Here is a 22,088-nt window from a genome sequence, read left to right on the forward strand (position 1 = left end):
GCGAAATATAAATTTGACATCCAATTGAATTATGATTAATTTCCAAATTTCACAAAGGCAAATAGGGAGCTCAGCAAGTTCTTAACTTGAACAAGAGTACACACTACAAAAAATAACAGGTTGCTGTTCTTAAATCAGGCACCCTTGTTCTTGTTCAATATCAAGATTTTGGAAATAAATATTTCTCAGTTACAGTGGGGTCGATCTCAGATTCAATGTCTTGCTCGCCCGACTCATAAATTCAACAATTAATTGAGGAGAAATTGACTGTAGCAGATTCACAGGAGAAGCTTAACAGATTGCCTGCTAAAACTCGCCCGTGGTGAGAAGGAACATCCCACTCTCATATCGCACTGCCTGGTGTTGAGTGATTGCTCAAATGTCTCTCCCTTGTCCACAAAAAGCCTCACACATCTTTTGAGTAGTAAATAACAAGCCTCACTCCCAAATAAACTTGAACGAAGATGGCAATCATGAGGTGTACTCAAATGGCTGAGGCGGCTGAGGTTCATCATCAACAGCCATAGCAGATGCCGATCCCTCTTGACCAGTAGTTGACCCTCCTGCAGATGAAGTCATAGATGATGGAGTATCTGTTAGGGCGAGTACCTCTGGCTCAGTTGGCCGCAGGTCCTTCAACAGAACCAACCCTGAGGGAGCCAACTTCATGGGTACATATCTGCTTTCCTCCAAAAATTTAATGAACTTCTCTTGGGCAGGAACAACGCGTGCAGGATTTGTCAAAAGTTCAAAAGATGATTCAGATTCTGGCTTCTTGTCCGATGAGCTATCAACCTGCATATAAAAGTACCTAAATGTCAGTGAGTGAATGTGGTGAGTCTTTGAAGATGTTTCTTCCAATCATATGCAAACTAAGAAAATACACACACCAGATAAAGTGGTGCGCCGATGACAAAAGCTGAGACATGGCGGTTCAACAACTCATCAACATTTTCAGTCCATATCTTCTCTTAATCGTTAAGGGAGGGGAGGTGGAGTGAGCGTTACAACCATATGGGATGAGAAAGTACAAAACTGGACATTTGAGAAAAGAGAAAAGAGCCACATGGATTCAAGAAATATTGCAAGGGAGTTAATTGTCATGTTTGGTATCTACCATTAGCTACAGACAGACTAGGACTGATGTGGGCCAGTCCACGTGAAATAGGACCTGACTGGCTGCCTCCCATCTCACTGGTCAAGTAAATCTCACAAGCTGGAGGAGTGCCATACATGTGATTTTAGAGTTACAGAAAATGTCATTAGATCCCATTGCAGTGAAATTTTGTTCTTGCAATTTATGAAACTAAGTCGCTCTGCACCAACCACTTGTTGAAGACTGCAAATTCACTATTGCAACAAGCATAGGGCCCCTCTATCACATGGGCACCACATGGCTAGTAGTGAACCATTACGTTTTAAATTTTTCCAAAAAATAGTCCCATTCTAACAAATTACAACTGGCAGGCCAATCACAGATAATAGTTATTTAGCCACTAAAATACCCTTCATTGCATCCTCACCATAAATCAGCCAATCACTGCCAGGATGGATGTTCCTGATCTGTGTCACGAGCAAACAAGGGGTTCATTTACTCATCTTATATTACTCTTATGCACAGGCCAATGATTTGAAAGTTTTGTCCAAGTATAGGTGAGCTAAAACAGGTACCACCTCATTGGCTTTCTAAACCAAGGAGCAGGAACTTGTGCCAACAGCAATTGCCTGAGTCTACCCAGCTTGGAAAGTATAAAAGGGTTTACAGGAACAGAATGGAGCCGGCTTATAGGACTGCTAATAGGTCAAAGGACCTGAATGACAATACACAGGTTATATGGTGCAACAGGAAGAACTTTTGTATATAGTCGTCCTTATATAGCCATCCTGCTTACATGATTTCCCAGGAACAAAGCAAACAGAAAGAAGGATCACGTACCTGCATAGAGTCCCCATCCTTCTCACTAGATGATTTTCCTTTCCCCACATTAGAACCAATGGAAGCAGATTCCTCCCCGGATGATTTTTCAGTAACGGCCTTCTGTTCTGCCTCTTTTTTAGCCCTAGCCTTGGCTTTTGCAGAGGTCGACAAAACAGCAGTTGGGAGTTTCACAGCAGATGTTGTAGTGGGGAGAGTAGTTGGTCGGGGATACTCAAATAGAGAAGGTTTTGCATGTGATAAAAACTCAAACCTTGGAACTTTCAAATCATAGTTGAGCCCAACAAATGCAGTGCTTGAGAATGCGAGGCTTATGAAATAGATAAGAGGATACCAATACCAAAACTGACTAAATACAGCAAGTCCAACAACTGCAGTAACTTTATCATGCTTTGTCTTGGACAGCAGCCTGATTGTCACGTTCCTTCCACCAGCATCAAGAATGCCTGAAGCCAGGATAGCTCCCATCTTGCTCATGGTGTCCTCATGTTTATCAAGAATTATTTTCTCCAGCTGCCGCCTACAATATGAGCCAGCCAGATAAGAGGGAAGGGCATGCTAAAAGAATACAAAGAAGAAACATGAAGTACAAATACAACCCAAAACAAGAGTACCTAAATGTTCCCACACGAGAATCACTGGCTTCACTCATCTGAACCATGACCATGGCCATTGCAATGAGGGCCCCCTGACGAACGAAATCCACAACATCCGATGTAAGAGGCTCAAGCAAAGATATAGCTTCACCCAAACCAGTACCTGCACAGGAAATGCCCACTGCCAGAGCCGCACCATATCGAACATGTGGATTGTAAGACTCAGAGAGCAGGGACACAATGCGAGGAGTCTGCAAATTCAAAAAAAAAGCAGTGCCATTGACGTGAGTACTCCATATTCAAGCAAGTTTGTCTAACAAAAATCTGGCTTAAATGGAAACTGGTATATCCACACCGAAGATAGAGACAGAAGACCGAAAGAACCAACAAATAATTATATAAAAAGAAGGCTGAGCCCAGGAACTGCAATCATTAGATCAAAAGAGCAAGCACCTCATTCAGCAGAGTGCATGAAGTAAAACATTAAAAACAGTCACATTCGCAAGATTTAAAGCCAACAATAAACTGACCACCTTCTTCTCAGTTATGAAGTCCATATTGACAGTAAAGGTGTCAATCGGTTTGGTCAAGAAACAAAATGCATAAGTCAAAACCAAAACGAACTGAACTGACCGAGAATGGAACACATTTTAGAATCCAAAACCAAACCGACTCAGTTTGGTTCAGTTTTGTATTCTTTTCATTGTCTTATTTACGTATTTGGGCCAACTTTTTACATCTTCTTCAACCAAAAAAATATGTTAAGGTCATAATCAACCAAAAAAAATCAAACATTAAAAAAGAATAGAATTTATCATCCACATTGATGAATTACGTAAAAAAGAATATAATTTTATCCAGTTTCTTATTCTTTTAAAAAATAGGTAATTCAGTTCATTTCAACAGATTTAGTCATGAAACCAAAACTGAACCAAACCGAGAAAAAATTCCAGGTTTTGAAACCAAAATTGGTTCGGTTCAATTCAGTTTTAAACGGCAAGTTTTGGTTTCGGTTTCAGTTCTAAATTGACACACTTATATGACAGTAACTCCCACCCTCCAAAAAAAGTCCACATGACTACTGGCAGTCCATTGATCTTTTAATCTCACTACTGTCTCCATTTCTACTAAACCAGTTTCACTATTTAGCTTAAATAAAAATCCAGACTTCCTCTGGACCTAACCTTAAGACTAGGAACACCAAAGGAAGGGATTAATTCAAAGATTCAGCAACAATGCTGAAAGGGAATAGGAAATACCAACCTGTTCAGGTTCAGAGTAAAGCACAAAGCCAAGGGCTAGCACAGCTGTCCTCCTGACATCGTCGCTTACATCTGATACTGCAAAGTGCAGTAATTGACGAATGGCCTTGTTGTTTGCTGTTCCACTGTAAGCCAGTGCCAATGCATACATACCACCATAACGCAAAATTGGATCTTGATCACGAGTCATCTGCTCAATCAACGTGTCTGCCTCTTCTTCCCTGCCATACACTGTAAGAGCGATTCCAAGTGCCAACCCTCTGCACCATATTAAGAATTTTGGATGACCAGATGCAAAAATCTACAAGAATAGCAATAAACGGAAACCTGTTCAACTTCCAACTCAACTTTACCTAATGATTTTCTCATGCTGTGTTTCATGTGCATAAGCAAGCATTTCACTGGCTTTCTCACTTGCAGTTCCAACCATTAGCAAGCCCATACTAATACCTGCAGCTTCACCAGCCACAGCACTGTCAGTGTAAAGGACGTTCTTGACATCATCATAAATCTCTTCATCAGCAGTTCCTAAAGCTGCCAAACCAAGACCCAAGCATGCCCCATGCTGGATAACCTGCAACATATTAAACATTCAGATGCACTGTCTAGTTTATATCTAGACAACCAAGAATTGGACAGATTACACATTGAATTCTGCAATAAACACCTCAACATTCGTACTGCGGAGGCTGTCACGAAGAAATTGTTTGATACCCTCACCATGGTTGGCATGGATCAAACCAAGAGCATAAAGGGCACCACCTTCTGAGTATGGACTACCACCACCAGCAGCCCCACTCTGTGGCAAGTAAGGTGCCATCAGCGACCTCCCTTGCTGCAGGTGACCTCTGTGAATGACACCTAGCCCAGCAGTTGCACTGAATTTAGCCCAGTTTGTAGCTCTGCTCAGCCAGTCCTGCCATGCCACAGAATTTAATTACTATATACAGCCACTCACAATTCTATTCCCAGGTAAAGCAACATCAGATGAGTAAGGAATTAAATGACAATCTATAACCCACCAGATTCTCCCTGAGAAATGTATCCACAGTTGTTCCTGCATGCATAATAGCATTGGCATAGATTGTTGCACTGTGACAAACGCTATTCCTCATCTCAACTGATTGCTTTATTGTCTTCAGTATCAGAAGATCCGACCTATACGTACAAAGCACAAACATCTGAGTTTAAGCACCTTGTAAAGAAATGTCAAATTCAGAAAAAACTTCCAAAAAGCTGTTCTTATAGTTCCAAAAACAAGACCAACCGCCAAACCAGAACACTCGCAGGTTCAATGAACCCCAATCCCCAAAAGAAAAAGATAAAAAATCAAAAGATCCAGATCAACAATGCAGCTAACTGACCGGTCACCAGTTTTTTCATAATTTTCTTGGAACCAGCCGTTTCCTTGACTGGTTTGCTGTTCTCCATTTTTTTATTTAAATATTATTTATAAACTCTCTCCACAACTGGGTAGAACTACTATGGTTGTTCCTATGTTTCAAGCATTTTAAGAAGATGGCCTCACTTGTTGTGGCTATACAAAAACTGCAAAGTCAACTGAATTGATGTCTCCCCAGACAAAATCCCCTTGATCTTTGCCAGCCTTTCAGCATAAGTTGCTTCTTTAGGATCCATTTCATGTATGTCCTCATCGGGAGCCCGAGCTCCATCTGTCATTTGAACATCATCTGATGCATTTGTAAGATTTTCATCGCCAGCAGTAGCATTTCCGGTTTGAACAGAGTCTGGTTCACTTGATCCACGCTGCACAGCCACTGAAGGTTGTGATTTTGGACTGGAGAGGCGGTCCCTAACATTCAACAGAAAAGCCTGATGCTCATTCTCTACAAGATCAAATGCAATCTGAAAGGCCAGCAAAGCATCGTCCTGCAAAACCACATTTAATTGCATTGCTGTAATTTCTATTACCAGGAAAAAATTACAAATAAATAAAGATAGACGGAAGATATACCTTATTTTCAGATCGTAGAAGCTTTTCCAATATTCCTGCAACTTCTTCAGGTTTATCCAGGAACATTAGACATTGGCAAATACTCAAGTAATCAGGGGAAGGCAATTTTTGATATATATTAACAAGAAGCCGAAGAACCTGTCAGCGCAAACTGTACAGGATCAGAACAAAGCATATTGACAATAACCTTCATCAACTCCTTCGATGAGTATAATACAAGTTTTGGAAGATCCAACAAAATCTTAGAGAAAAACAAATGCTCATATTCAAGAAAGCATTCAGCAGGTCAAAAAGCTAAGAAGAAAGCTCTGCAAAATGGAAAGCTGATAATTTCTCAACTCTTGATTTATTCTACAATCAACCTCAAGTTTTTTTTTTTTTTTTTTCTTGCAACCATCCTACATTTTTTCTCAAGTCACAATGAGAGGTGAACTAGGTTCAACATTTCTAAAAACATTTATTTCGGAACCAGCATCTAAGTTTTAGACTCTAAGAAGCTAGCACTAATTAAAAATACTTCATCCACAATTAACTAAACTAACCTAGCAAACATTCTCTCACCAGAACAATTTCCATCTGAGCCATCAAAATACTGAAGTGCACTAGCTTCATCAAATTAATTATCCTTTAGCCTTTACTTGCAGTTGTTCCAACTATCCAGTTTATCACCGCAAGCAGCACATGTACTCTATTTCTTTTACTTTAACACCCAAATTGTGGATACCCAGAAACATGTTTAATTCTTGTGAAGAACAATGGAAAAACAATATGTATTTTGTCCAGCTGGATGTGTAGGCAAGGCCTGTGTCAAACGAATATCAACCGCATGGCCAAACTAGTGACTTTTTAATATGAGTCCAATAACAAAGACAGCCTCCTCATATAATTAATAGAACTCATACACGTACAGAAACCTCTTATCACATTATCTGAGATTGAAAGATATACACTAAGGATGAGGTCATGTTACCTCACGACGATATTCTCTGAGATTAACATAGGAATGGGAGATATTAATGCAATAAGAAAGCGATCCATGAACATTATCACTCCTAATAATTGCTTCCTCAAGTTTATCCAATCTCCGGCACTCAATAGCCGTCCCCATAGCTTGTTGATATTTCCCATCAGAGATGCACCTAAAAGAAGCAATAGTGAGTAAGCACGCAAACAGTCATACTGTTATGCAGTATATGAAAACAATAGACATGAACCACATACTTATCAAGCATTCTTTCAACAATGGCCTCCAATCTAGGATCCACCTTTTCTGCATCTTCACTTGATTCTGCTGCTTTAGATTTGAGACTTGCATATTCATCTATAGCTTTAGCTGTAGGGAAGGAGAATAACCCTGGTTACCACATAAATACACCTAGAACAATCGACAGCATACACATAGTTCAAGTCAAAATCCAGTTTCTTACCAAGAAGAGTATGAACATAATCAGAATCCTCCGACACATCAAACATTGGTCCAGCCCCTAGGGCATATGATAAGGAATCATTGAGCTCACCAAGGTAGTAAAAGACCTGCGGAAAAACCATGTGAACACAGATAAAGGAAAGATCAATGATAGTGAATTATGTAAGAAATTTTGAAGTAACATCTAAGCACATCATGGTTCACAATTTTCTGAACATTTATTAATATTTTTCTTCCCCAAATGTCCCAAAGTATGAGATAATACTGCTGTATTCATGGTGCTGGATGCAAGTTTACAACAGCCCAATGGTATCATTAACTATTTTTTGAACGTCACCTATTTCCTGTTAATGAAAAATGAATTTGGGATTCTAATGTGTCTATACATGAAATAAGGCACCATAGTAGCACGCATGCTTCAGAAAACAGCCTCTCCACGAAGCAGGGATAAGGCTGCGTACGTTATGAGTTAGAGTATAAGAATGCAAAGAGAACAAGAGAGGGGAAGGTTAGAGAAGGAATAGAAGAAGAAGAAACAATAGTAGAATGTTGTGTGCTAAAGAATCATCTCTACACACCTATATTACTTCGGTAATAAGATGTAAGGAATTACATACATCTCCCTAGGGAGGTAAAAGGTATAAAAGAGAAAATACAATATAAGACAAGAAGATAATAAACCAGTTACTAAAGTACCCTTATAATATAAACTCCAACATTATGACCCTCCCCAAACCCCACAATGGTGGGAGCCTTGTGCACTGGGTACACCCCTGCAGTAGCACACATAATTAAACCAAATATCGCACTGATAAGTTCACACCATTACAAGCTATGACAAAATGTCAGAGACTGGATGAATGAAGAAAAAGACATAATGACATCAAATAATCTCGTCAAAGCTTTAGATAAAGGGAATCGGCCATTGATATTATTATTTTATTTCTTCAGGCTGATGGAGAAGTTTATGTAACAAGGTAAAAGCCTTCACACAGTGCTGAAGGAAACAAATTAGGCTTGGGATTAAGTGGTCGGAATGAGGGCACAGACCTTGGTGCAATGGTAAGGTTGCTCCATTGCAACCTAGTGGTTGTGAGTTTGAGTCGGGGGTAAGGCTGCGTACATTATGACCCTCCCCAGACCCTGCAGTGGCGGAAGCATCATGCACAGATATGCCCCCTCCCCCCCCCCCCCCCCCCCTTTTAAGTGGTTGGAATCCAAGAGGCCCTAGTCTGGGCAACATCAGATCAAGCAGACCCCATCATCATCTAGCGAATAGAAACTATTCCATACAGCAAGCAACCAAATTAGACTATAATATACCACCTTGTAGGGGTGAAACAGGGTCGGGTTGACCCTAACTAGTCTTTTTAGTGGAATCACATTCCGATAAGTACGATTCAATTTCGATTTCAATTCCTAAAATGAATTGAAACCCGATTTTTTAATTAAAACCCTAAAATGAATTCCTCCATTAAACTATATTGAACGTGATATTTTATCATTCTTTCATGGAGATTTCATGTGCACCTATTTTTCCATGTGACCCTCCATCAAAAGTCAACATATTAAGACATAATCCAATCATTCACTGTTGTTAAAATTTCATCTTGATCTACAATAATGCTTAATTTCCAATATATAAGGACCAAGAAACTCAAGTACTGCAAGCCCCCATCTCTCCTCATTCCTTATTTCATGACTGTAGAGATGGGTTTTTCCTTTGGCTTTGTGCTCTCTTTTGGCTATGTTCTCTATCATATTCTTATTACACAAGAAACTGAATGACAACAACAAGAAACTCCCTTGGCTAGGAGAGACACCTGCATTCTACAAAGCACAATAATAAGTAGGGTTAGACTCAGGGCGGGTTAGGGTCGAGCTGGGTTTTCTAAGCCTCAACCCAGGCCCGGCCCAGCCCAACCCCACACAGGGTTGGGTCGAGTTGGGCCGGGCTGGCCCTCATAATCGGGTTAGACAGGGTTCGAGCTCAGGGCGGGTTAGGGCGGGTTCGGATCATTAGGGCTAAACTTACACCCCTACGGCCTTGTATGCATAATATCACTCATAACCCCTCCAATGCCAAAATCATCAGCAGCCAGTAAATTACTCAAGAGTGCCTCCAAAAGAAAGTTTAAGCCAATGATTACCCCAGTACAACCACAGGCCCATCTGTTCTAAAAATAGCCAGCCAATCACTAAAACTGAAACTCCCTTTATTTCCAAGCGAAAATCATCAAATGTAGAAGTTGTGCTCAGCCCAAGAAGACCTCAATAGTTGATTCAGCTATACCAACAACAAAAAACTCAGCCTTATCCAAACTTAATGTCAGCTTGATTCAATTATACCAATGTGACCCAAACATATTGGCAAACAACTGACCTGTCACAATCTATTAGTCCACTAATACCTTCCAACTCTGGATTACCCATGTAGCCTGTCACAACCCACCCAACAAAGGCCCACGGGCCGAGCTCACAACCGATGGACTTAGTTCATTGGGCTAGGTAAGTTTCTAGAACTTTCTACTAAAGCGTAGGAAGTCTAGATACTTGTAGAGAAGTCCTTTCTCTAGACCCTTCTACCATTGTGGGGGGCAGTGTAACTATGTAAGAGACTTCTAGAGAAACTTCTAGAAGCAAGGAAGGGTCTAAAGGTTGTTAGCACACAACTAAGAGAACCAGAGAATTCTAGAGTTTTCCACTAAGGAGGTGGGAAGTTTTTAGTCTCCTTGGCTAGAACATTCCTAACCATTGGATGAAGGACAAATGTAAGCATCTTAGGCATTCTTTGAGACCTTGGTTGCCTATAAATAGGAGTGGTCTCATTTGTTCAAGGCACCAAGCAAGTGAGCATCCAAGCATTGTACTAAAGCATTCCTAACCATTGGATGTAGGACAAGTGTAAGCATCTTAGGCATTCTTTGAGACCTTGGTTGCCTATAAATAGGAGGGGCTTCATTTGGCCAAGTCACCAAGCAAGTGAGCATCCAAGCATTGAACTCAAATCTCTCAAAGGTAATACAAGTTCTTTCACTCAAACTCTTTTATGATCACTTCTCTTCCCAACTCCCTTAAGGATTATAGAAAGGCTGACTTAGTGCTAGTGAGAGTACTAAGCGCTGATGCGGTTTTTTAAAAAGGTCTAAGGCCGTGACAATTGTGGCATCAGAGCTCTGGTTGCGAGGGACCAAGCTTGTGGGATAGGCGTTATGTCTAACGTTTCGAAAGTGCACGACATGGTAACAAGCGAGCAAAACCGTGGAAGGGAGATCAACCCCAACACAAGAAAGCAAAGAGGGAGCAAAGGCAAGTTCACTGATGTTGGTGCTGCTATGGAGCCTCGCTTAGCTCGGGTGGAGCTAGCAATGGCCGAGGTGAAGGAGCGCCTTGATGTTGTGGAGTAAAGTAGGTAAGAGCTTGAAGGCCGCGTGGTGGAGCTCAAGGAGGAGCTTGTTAGCCAGATGGGGGAGCTCGGAGTCCCTATTAGGTACTCTCAACACTATGGCACATAACCAAAAGGAGAAGTTTGCCACCTTCAAAGCTCAAGTGTGGGAGGCATTGGCTAAAATGGAAGATCGTATTGATGAAGTACATGAAAATTGGGCTGTGTAGGAGGGTAGTGACAGGGGGAGCCATTACCTCTCGTGATGTGCCCAGGGTGGAGGCACCAAAGCCTAAGCCATTTGGTGGGAAGAGAGACACAAGAAGCTGACAACTCCCTTTGGCATATTGAGAGATATTTTGAGGCGATGGCACTCGACGATGAAGCAACTAAGGTAAAGATTGCTACTCTTTACCTCACCGATACTGCGACTCTATGGTGGTGTAATAGGGATGCTGATATAGAAAGGGGCACATGCACTATAGATACTTGGAATAGTTTCAAGACCGAGTTAAAGAAGCAATTCTATCCCAAGAATGCTGCCTTCTTGACTATGAAGAGCCTCAAAAGACTAAAGCACACAAGTTCTATTTAGGATTATGTAAAGGAATTCTCTACCTTAATGCTTGAGGTCCGAAATATGACCGATGAAGAACTCCTATTCAACTTCATCGATGGCCTCCAAGGGTGGGCTGCACAAGAACAACAATGTTGAGGCATGCAGGACCATGCTTCAGCCATTGTAGTAGCGGAGTCATTAGTGGAGTTTAGGAGGGAAGATAGTTCCAAGACTAAGAAAGGCAATAATGGAAGAGGTGGGGGAGAAAAAGGGTCCAAGACCTACGCTACCAACGCAGGCACCAGCAAACCATCTTTAGGCAAAGAGGGTAGGCCCAAGCATTATAAGAAGGATAAGTTCATGCCTAAAGACAAGTGTTTCTTCTGTGATGGGCCACATTGGACTAGGGATTGCCCTAAGAGAAAAGGGCCCAATGCCTTACTCAAGGAGAAGAGTGGGGACGAAGCACATATGGGGTCCCTACAACAGCCAAGTTGTCATTAAGGCCAATACAGAGATCAAGGCCACAACCTCTCAAAAGGGGCAAATGTATGTGGAAGTGCACGTCAATGGCAAGCCCACTCGTGCAATGGTAGATACGGGTGCTACCCACAACTTTGTCTCAATGGAGGTGGCGAAGAGACTTGGACTTAGGGTGTCCAAGGAGGAAGGATTGCTCAAGGCTGCCAACTCCCAAGCTCATCCCGTACATGGTGTTGCTCGAGAGATCAAGATGAACATCAAGACATGGAAGGGCATTGTGCATCTGTAGATAGTGCCTGTAGACGATTTTCAATTGGTGCATGGCATGAATTTCCTTTGAAGAGTCAAGGCCATACCCATTCCATTCATCAGCATAGTGTGCATCATGGAGGAAAGAGCTCCATGCATGCGGTGCAAGCGACTAAGGACAGCCCAAAACTTCTTTCATACATGCAACTAGAGAAAGGAGTTAAGAAGGGAGAAATAACATACTTGGCTACACTATTGGGGTAGAAGGAAGATGGTCCTACTGAAGTGCTGCCCAAGTCGATTGAAAAGGTCCTTGAGGAGTTTGAAGACGTTATGCCACCTAAGCTGCCTAAGAGACTTCCACCTAAGAGGGAGGTGGATCATTGCCATCAAGTTGGAGTCCGGTGCCAAGCCACCAACAATGTCACCTCATAGAATGTCGCCACCAAAGTTGGAGGAGAAAAAGAAGCACTCAAGGAGTTACTTGATGCGGGATTTATTCGTCCTTCCAAAGCTCTCTATGGCACCTCGGTTCACTTTCAGTGAAAGCATGATGGATCACTTCGACTATGCATCAACTACCGGGCATTGAATAAGGTAACTCTCAAGAACAAATATCCCATTCCTTTGATAGCTGATCAATTTGATAGACTTCGTGAGGCAAAATACTTTACCAAGTTGGACTTGCAATCGAGATACTACCAAGTCCGCATTACCAAGGGAAATGAGCACAAGACAACGTGTGTGATGCATTATGGCTCTTATGAGTTATAGAACCCGGACCGCATCAAGTCGAAATCCTCTACTCCAATGGCGTTTCCCCCTGAATTTATTACTCTTCTTGAGGGGCTTAAGAAGAAATTTGATGATGGATTAAATGAATTTCTAGAACTTCGATCAGAATATCAGAAACTTCATTCAGACCTTCGATCAGATTTTTAAAAGCTTACCAAAAGTACCAAACGCTTTTGTCATAAGGTAAAGCATGATAACGACGAGTTAGTGGTGGAAGAGCCAATTGACACTAAATGTGGCGATCAATATGAACTAGATGGTCCGACATAGTTTTTAAGGCGATAAGGCGACGGAGGCATTTGAGGGTCTTTCGGGGTGCCTTAACGATAAGGCGGGCAAAAAATGTCGCCTTATCAACTAAAGTGTTCCTGTGTAATTTTTTTATAAAACCAATCTATTTGGCTCAAATCTTAGTTGAATCATATTACTCATATATTAAATAGATATTAAATGTTTATATTCATACCAATATAAGATATTCATCAAAAAAACAAATCAATAAAGTGAATAAACTAAGTTCATCTTCATCAATCATCAATCATCAATCATCATAACATATTAACATATAATATAAATATATAATTATGAAGCAAAATTATAAATATAAAGAAAAGAAGACATAAAAAATACAAGTATTTATTATACTTACCTCTATGATGCCAAAATGAGTGCCTAAGCCCTAAGGTCATCCACTATATTTCTACTTCTGTCAAAGAAGAATGAAGCTCACCGCTGCCGGAGCAAAATGGTCGCCTGGATCAGTGGTTCTTCCTTGTTCCTTGATTCTTTCTCAAAGCCCTTTCTTAAAACCCTTGATAAAATCCAAACCCTGTTTGTGAATCGTGTTTTTTTGTTTGTTTTGGTTATTTTTGGTGGAGTAAAGCTGATCCCATACATCTCAAGTGTTAACAAAACCATACACCTACCAATAAAAAATCTATATTTGGAATCTTTAACAAGTAATTTTAAAATGTATTTAAAAAAAAAACCCCATAAGGCGCCACTTCACGTAAGGCGGAGCACTGCCTTACCATCTCTAGACCGCATCAGCGCCTTAAAAACTATGTGGTCCGATCAAGGTTGCATATGAAGAACTGATTGATGGTCCGATTTTAGTTGTGAAACCCCACCATCAAATTCCAATCAAAGTCATCATTTGTTGATGACCATCAGGAGATTGTGACGGTTAATCATGAGACGCGTTGGATCCTCACCCCATCAAAGCTTTTGAACATGGATGTTGATCGAGTGGTCTTAATTCTCTCCTTATATAAAACTCGTGGACGAGTTTTCCTTAACATGGGGGGAGTTGATGCAAAATCAAGGCTGAACCGAGTTGACCAGTCTGGCAATGTCGACCGAAATGAACAGGGTCTGGTTGGATTTTCCTGTTTAATAGGATATAGGATTTTTTTTTATTTGGGAAGATATGTGATGTAGGGGGGTTCCTAGGTGACTAGGTCTCCTACAAGATTAACTAACTAGGTAGGGTTAACTCAAGGGACTTGGGTAGATAGAACAACAAAGAAACTCAGCAAACAAGATTAAGCATGCAAAATAAAATGAGACTAATAAACAAAATAGCAAAAAGCAATAATAATCTAGGCGGAAAAACACAAACTCTTACTTAAGCTTCAAGTGGGGACATGGGGAAGAGAACAAACGTCATACGAATGTTAGGTTTAACACAAATCAATCTAGACACCCAAATTAGATATGCAAACAATCAATGTCCTCTAGCAACCAACTAAAATAGAAAATCAGCAAGGGTTTTGGAGATATAACAGTGACGAAACGTCTTAAAACAATGGGTAAAAATAGGCATAAACAAATGGCTAAGGCTGGTTTCAATGTAATGGGCTACAACATATAATAGGGATTAATGGAGGTGGAGAGGGTTAAGTTTAATGATTTACCTTGCTGCTGTCCAGGTCTGAGGAGAAAAGAAGAGACCAAGGTCCTCCAAAATAAAGAGATGCAGTCCACTTTTGGTTGATGAAGAAAAATCCAGCCAGTTGTATAGAGATCCTTAGTATTGTCGATGTAGCTTGGTGAATGATGTTGGGGCTCTCAGCAACTCACGGACAGCAGGTACAGCCAGCAGCAATCCGTTCATTGAAAGGAGATCAGCAGCAGCCCAGGTGATGATCTATCCACGAAACAGGACCTTCAGTTGTGCAAACAGTGGCTGCAATAGTGCAGCAACAGCAGCAGAGAGTAAACAGCAGCAGAGATTAACGGCAACAGTGAGTAACGGCAGCAGTGAGTAACAGCAGCAGTGGCAGAGAAAAAAGAATGGAAAAAGAGAGGGAGGCAAGACAAGAGAGAAGAGAGAAGAGAGAACCGAGAGAACCGAGAGAACCGAGAGAATAAAGAGAGGAAAAAGGCGAGAAAGAGAGTGAGAAAGACGAGATTGAAAGAGAGAGAGAATCGTGAGAGGGGTGGGGGCTTTGCTCCTTGGCTGTTTTTCAATTCACATTTATTCCAAACAATGGCCAATGGCCTTACACTTAAATAGAATAAACTTCCAAAAATAAAAAAAAGATATTTAGAAACTCAATTGCTTGAAATAAAAAACTACCTAATAGACCAATAGAAAGAAGTCCTAGTTTCCTAATTATGTAAAACAATCAAATAACACTAGAATTAAAGTAAAGTACTACAATCAAATAAGATTTGGTGGGGTCCACAAGATCTGCTGAATGGGAGGACAAGGGGCGGTCGAACCCAGCGCTGGAAGGCTGGTTCGACTCCTCACTTTCCTTCTTCTTTCTTGTTTCTTCTCTTTCCTTCTTCTTTCTTGTTTAATCCTCCAACTACAAAGATGGATCTGGTTGAGTTCTTTTCTTCTTTCGACTGTACACCTTGATGTCCCCATCAATATGTAATCTTTTACTTTAGGCAATTTATTGACAAGTAGAAAGTCACCAATTTAAGTTTTATTTTGTTTCTAATCTCATTAGTTAAAACTTAGGAAGTAATTAGGAGATGTTATTTTTGTTTTAGATTTTAATTAGGCAAGTTTTAATTCCAGTTTACTATATAAAGGCATGTAACCCAAGTAATTGACTATGTTTTTGAAGAATGATTTCAGTGAATTGTCTTTGCCGGTTAGGTGCAAACAATGGTCGTGTGACCTCTCAGTCCCTCATGTGCTCTCTCTCTCTCTCTCTCTTCTTCTTCTTCTTCTTCTTCTTCTCCTCCTCTTAGTTCTCTTGCTCACCCTTGCGACTCTCTCTACTGTCGGTGCTTTGTTCTGGACAACCTAGCAGTCCCCTCTATTAGGTTCCCAACTCCTTCATCCCTCTTCTTTTCCCCTCATAGTTTAGGCGTTGAATCCTCAACCTCGGGGTGACCTGAATCTTGTGTTCCTTTCCCTTAGTTCCATCCCTGCTGTGAGATATCCATCTGGGTCCATATATGAACCTACAACAACCGCTGGTTCCTGTTTCAGTAGAGCTCTATTAGTCTTAAGACTATTGAATCAATTGATTTTGTTGCTGAAGTTCATAGGGTTGTGAGGCAGAAGCCATATCCTGAAGTTTCGAATCCATGGAGGTTGAATCAAGTGAATTCTTCTCTCAAAATTAAATCTGGTTCTTTCGCCTCTTGTGTTGGCTGTCTAGTGGTTGAAGACAACCCCCAAAAGAATCGTGGGTTTGTTTAACCCATAATCCTGTTCAGCATGACCATACAAAGCATGTAGAGATCGACTGTCATTTCATCAAGGAAATGCTGAAGCAAGGCACTATCTGTAATCCATTTGTATCTTCTGATGCTCAGTTAGCTGATATATTCACCAAGAATCTCAGTAGTAAGTTGTTCAGTCCTATTGTTTGCAAGTTGGGCACGTTTGATATATATGCGCCAACTTGAGTGGGGGTGCTGTAATAGTCCAACCAGACAGGTCCTTAAGTCCATTAAGGTTTTATGCGTCCTTGTACTATTCTAGAATATTCTTTTTTCCATTCTAAATAAAGAGGGGCTAATCTCTATGAGACATAAGCGCAATTCCCCAAATCGACACTTAGACTAGGAAACCAACAACTAACTCCTCCTAACTCCAACTAACAATTAAAGACATAAAGCAATAGAGGAAACCACGATAGGGACACTCCCCCTATTGTGGTACATCTCTTAAAATTGAGAATTGAGAAGTATAACTAGAGATGTTGAATCCGTAGGAAGACATAACAGTTTTTTTTTTTTTTTTTTTGGGGGGAGAGGAATGGAACTCAAAATTACAAGATGGTAGTAAAATTAAGACAAGAAGCTTGTACCAAAATCTGCAATTGTTACCCTATATCCCAGGAAATGTTAACTCAAAAGCCTCAAGATACAAATCCAACAAATGTATTTAAAATATTCACAATTAAGCGCCTTGCTTCCTAAGCAATTTAAGTTGACATTATTTCATTTGATTTGAAAATAAATAACAAAAGTGCTCCCAAATAGATGACACTGCCTCCTTCATTGGTCATGACTCATGACTCATGAGTACATATTGAATTTGTTTTCATCAAGATCTTATATTGATAATTAAAGTCTAAACTTGCATTGAAGCACTTCATTAAATATGGACAGTTAAACAGAAGACAGAAAAACATGAGGAATGATCTAACGATTCTGAAAAAAAGAACGGAAAAATCAGAAGCTCGCAGTGTACCTTAGAAACAAGCAATGCAGCCAGCGGTCTTTGCGTAAATTCTTCATCCTCGTACAGACTTTCACTGCACATAAAACAGAATTAGTAACTCAGCCTTCTCTTCTTAAGAATAAAATCAACCACGCTTAAAAATTTAGAATGCCATAACTAATGAAAACACATAAGCTAAACTAGACCATTAGTAATTGGCTTTGGCTTGTATATTACATAAAACAGTATGTTATCAATAAATTTACTACTGCTTACTAAGTTAAACCAAAGGCAAAACATTCCCTCAGACTGCCATTCTATTGTTCACGTCAAGATATATAAAGGCCTATGCAAACCAAAATACTACAAAAGCAAAATAATTCATCATCACGCAACATAGTTGATGTGTACAATCAAGAAGACCAATTGGGAAGAGGCATCGGTTAAGGACCCATTACCCAACCATGGAACAACAGCACCACATCCCCCACACAATGCAATGGGCAAATGAGCCCACTGCAGGGCTGCCGTTAGGCTGCCAGGGATGAATCAAAAAAGAAAGATTTATTGGTTCTACCTCATATTTTTTTTAAAACGAGAATGAATCTTTTTATCAAAGAATCAGAAAAAAAAAGGGCCCGTATCTCCTGCAGTAATGATTTGGAAGAGGTGCACGGGAGCGGTTGGACACCACGAAGGTTGTCATTTGAGAAAGTCTTCCGTAAGTGTTGGAGGACCTTTTCAAGAAGCCCATCTCTTGCCTTTAGCCTATCCAGCCAACCTTGCAGAGGACGCCTTGATGGAGGACTCATTACCTGGAATCTTGAATGTTTAGCGAATCGATCTTAATTGGTATGACCGCTCAAGGCTTATTTCACTACTCCTCTTTCTGGTGGTTTTTGTTACCAGTAAGCAAAAAGTTTGAAACCTTGAGCCCAGCTTTTTCAAACCAAAAAGTGTGACTTCAACCAACTTTGCTAAGAGCAGAGAGAGAGAGAAGGGAAAGACAGAAGACAAAAAGCAATCCTTGCAACCAGCCAACCCGCAAAGTTGAACACAACACTGACTTCGGCCAGGTTCTTCCATCAATCTCTATGCCCTTGCACAACACTCCTTGTTCCGTAAACCGGTCGCTTGAAAAGGTTGATCGGATCGGACCCCAAACATGAGAGATCCCAGCCCGGAAGGAATGAATGGTTCCCTGGTGCTTCACGAGACAAACCACAACACAACAAGGTAAGATTGTGTTGGTTGAAATTTTTACTTGGAACATAAACTTCCCAACCAATATAGAAATCTGGGCATATATAATTGTATCTGCTAAGTTGACAAAAAAATCAATATAATTTGGATGTGGAAAAACATTAATCACTACCAACTCTCCTCCTCAGTTCCCCAGGACTTGTTCCTACCAAGCATAGATTTTTCAAATTGAAATACAAAATCCTTTGAGCTGAATGATATACTTCAAGCCGATCCATGGTTCTAAATCTCCTCGAAATTTCCCAACTTCAGTATGGCCTAAGATGAAACAAGGAGTCGGCACCAAAATGTTGCTGGTTTCGACAGAATTTTCCAATTTTTGCATGATTCGATTAACTGGTCCAACTCATCCTTATATAAGTGACATGCGATGGAAACATACATCTTTTCCCATATCTAGACATAATCTCTCAAGTTTCATGGGTTTCGACCCAGAAAGGAGTAATTTGGCCACAAAACACCATTTTTTGCTCAAGTTTTTGCAATCTTCTTCTACCATCTTGCAATATCAACCACGATTAATCTAGGGAGGACTTGAGCTTCAAGGTGAACCCACTTTTCCCAAAACCTTTTTTTTTTTTCAACATAGTAAATTCCTTTCAAAGCAACCATGTGTGTCACCTCCACATCTTCACAGTCTCAATGAGCCATTCCTTAGCGTAGGATACCTACAACATGCTGATGATGGGGCTTATAGGTGTGCAGTGATGCACTTTCTGAGCAATTGGGCCCAAAACATGTCATGGGATTCATATGTGTTGCATTCAGAGGAGCGGCTAGGACATCTGCAGTGGTATGCATCTCGTAGATTGGACCCACCTAAAAAACTCCTGGTATTGAGTGTTGAGTGTTGTATGACTAATTCACTATCTAAGCAAATGTTTTGATTGTTTTAATAGCTCATTTACATTTTTAGTATCTAAGTTATACATAGAATTAGTGTTTATAACAAATTAACAAGGCTAGTGTACAACATCATTCAGCATACACTAGAAAACTAACACCACAAGTAACATTTTGGGTTGTTCTTTTAATGAAAATAGTTCATGGATTAGCTTTAAACAAGGTTTAAAGAGTATGATGTAAATAAAAAATCAGGCTAAAAAAACATTTCCTGGGGGGTCGAAACCAAGGTTTCCACAGCCCAGAAAAAATTACCTAGTTTCCCCGAAATTTCGTAGGTTTGACCCATATTTTGGTTTCGACCAAGGTTGTAACTCGAGATTTAGAACCTTGGGCAGATCTTAGAATAAGCATATTTTCATGGAACTAACTGATTGAGAAATCCACCCTCATCACACTTACATATAGGCCTGGTGGAATCAAAAACCCTCCATTAAGTGCATATATAAGCCAAAAGGTAACAACAGTCATAGGCCACCATCTACTCAATACTGGTAGGATGTGTCCTTACTCAAAACATCAAACAGGTTTTTGATCATATAAGGAATTGAAATCAAGACACAACATCCGTCCAGCAAGTTTAGCTAAACACAAACTGAAGAAAAAAACAAGCCAAGGATAAACAAGGACACCATCACGTCCAAACATTTATCCATTTAAATCTTTAATTAATAACAAAGACTGGGTGTGCTGCCCACTCCAAGATTACCAAGGACCTAGTGTACACTCTTAACAATTTCAAAGAAGTCCTGGCATCAAGAAATGCCTAACAGATGTGCATTATATTCCTCTAAAATCGAGGGAAAAAAATATCTTGAAGAATTCAACATAGTTTAAGCAACAGGTAGAAATGGGTTCTGATTTTGTACAGAGTGACACAGTCTTCAATAGCAGAAAATGATAGGCCAACCAGACCACATAGAAGATGGTCAACTCTATCCGGAAACATAAACATCTAACAAGCAAGAGAGTAAGATTAGTAGGAGCTTCATAAGTCACAAAGCAATATCGCATAATCTTCAGTAAGAATAGACACAAATAAAACAATAATAATCTTTAATTACCTGGAAGACCCTAAAACAATCCCAACAAGTCATTTAATTCTAGGAAAAACAAAACATTAACATTCTTTGCTCTCTCATTCTTCACAATCCCAAAACGCCCGATTAAAATTTCTATTAAAAAAAAAAGAGCAATTTTTCCCTGCACGAGGAGATCCAGAAGGAACTAGACTCGAATCCTACTTCAATAAAATTAACAAAAACAGGGAAATCAGAACATACATGATGGGTACGCTGGTTGAAATCTCCGGCCAGAAGTAATCAACAAATGTGTTGAGATTGGAAAGAGCGTGAAGCTTCAACAAAGGGTGAGGCTCGTTCAGCATCGCCAAGAGCCCACTTGCAGAACTCACCATCGTCGCCATGATAACGCAAACTCGAACAGCCTTCCTCCCTCTTCCACTTCACCTCCACCTTCTTTTTAGGGTTTCGTCTCTGTTATTCTTAAGATTATATTTGTAAATTAATAGTAATAATACTATTATTTAGATTGAAATGAAGAAATCCAATGATGATTAAAACCTATAACACCTTTAGTTTTCCTCAATTTTTCAACCTCTTTCGTCTCTGAAGCCGAAGAAGAGGAAATCTACGCGAGAGAGAGAGAGAGAGTAGCAGTAAGACTTTTAAACTACCACTGAATAGAGGAGGACGTAAAGAGGATACTTCAAGACTTGGGTTTTCTTGTAGATCCAGCGACCCCACTTAGTTGCCTTCTCTGTGCACTGCGATACATTATAATATTTCCCTTATGGGTGGGACCTTAGTTTACAAGTTCCAATCCAACGATGTTAGATTAAAATGTTGAGAACATCCAGAAATTGGTAAAGTGTGCTGCGACCCATAGAATAGCAACTCATGCTGGGTTGGACCCTTTCAGTCAACAACAATAGCCCAACCCAGCCCATACCTTCAAGTAGTCAGCCCAAACCACATCAGAAAAGCCAACATTTTAATAATAGGGGCAAATCTACCATGAACTTCATTTTTTATCCTTTGAAAAAACCAAAATGCCACCTCCCCTTCTCCCTTGTAATTTTAAAATCCTTGTCAACCCTTCTATCCAGGTAGAACCCATCTTCATACCGAAAGAAAAGTAAAACCCATCTTTTTTACCAGCTGCCCTCGTCACCTATCATCTCTATCCTCATCATCCTTCTCCCTCTCACATCCCCTCTGTGCCAGTCCCACCCCCACACTCCTCTTGTAGCCCCTCTTACAGCTCCCCCCATGCCCCATCACACACACGAGAGAGAGAGAGAGAGAGAGTGGAGATGTAAACATATTGGATATGGATTAAATACGAATCAGATGTGATCGGATTCAAATATTCATTGATTGGACATAGATAGCACTAAATGGATACAAATGTGAATTAAATTCAGATTTTTGACCATCCATTTACATCTCTAACTTGTGTAACCCATATTTTTAATTGTTTTAGTTATTTTCTTCATTAGCTACTTAACCTTATTTTTTTTGTAGTAATTGAATATCTATCAAATCGAATAACTTAATTCTGAATTATTTGAATTCAGATATCCTTTAATTGGATATGA

At 40.2% G+C, this 22,088-nt stretch overlaps 1 protein-coding gene across 1 annotated transcript; it reads right to left on the reverse strand.

The window, feature by feature from the left end:
• Window positions 1-3: 3 nt before the first annotated feature.
• LOC122063567 (26S proteasome non-ATPase regulatory subunit 1 homolog A-like) lies at window positions 4-21,143 on the reverse strand. The gene is made up of 14 exons (XM_042627269.1): window positions 20,752-21,143; window positions 17,333-17,396; window positions 7,197-7,302; window positions 6,991-7,102; window positions 6,740-6,908; window positions 5,770-5,907; window positions 5,323-5,684; window positions 4,817-4,952; window positions 4,462-4,710; window positions 4,148-4,368; window positions 3,796-4,054; window positions 2,551-2,783; window positions 1,937-2,456; window positions 4-795 (listed from the first exon to the last, which is right to left on the reverse strand). The coding sequence occupies exons 1-14, from the start codon at window positions 20,892-20,894 to the stop codon at window positions 472-474; spliced, it is 3,036 nt and encodes a 1,011-aa protein (XP_042483203.1). The 5' UTR covers window positions 20,895-21,143; the 3' UTR covers window positions 4-471.
• Between the last annotated feature and the right edge of the window lie 945 nt (window positions 21,144-22,088).

Source organism: Macadamia integrifolia, unplaced genomic scaffold (genome assembly GCF_013358625.1).
Source record: "Macadamia integrifolia cultivar HAES 741 unplaced genomic scaffold, SCU_Mint_v3 scaffold1363, whole genome shotgun sequence".
NCBI classification, from domain to species: Eukaryota; Viridiplantae; Streptophyta; class Magnoliopsida; order Proteales; family Proteaceae; genus Macadamia; species Macadamia integrifolia.

Bases quoted from the DNA above. Each gene is read 5' to 3' on its own strand.
- LOC122063567 (XM_042627269.1), bottom strand. From the start codon at position 20,894: ATGGCGACGATGGTGAGTTCTGCAAGTGGGCTCTTGGCGATGCTGAAC. The intron at 7,303-17,332 runs GTACACTGCGAG...GTTTTTCCGCAG, and splicing joins CTGCATTGCTTGTTTCTAAG to GTCTTTTACTACCTTGGTGA. The intron at 5,908-6,739 runs GTAACATGACCT...TTGCGCTGACAG, and splicing joins TCAGAGAATATCGTCGTGAG to GTTCTTCGGCTTCTTGTTAA.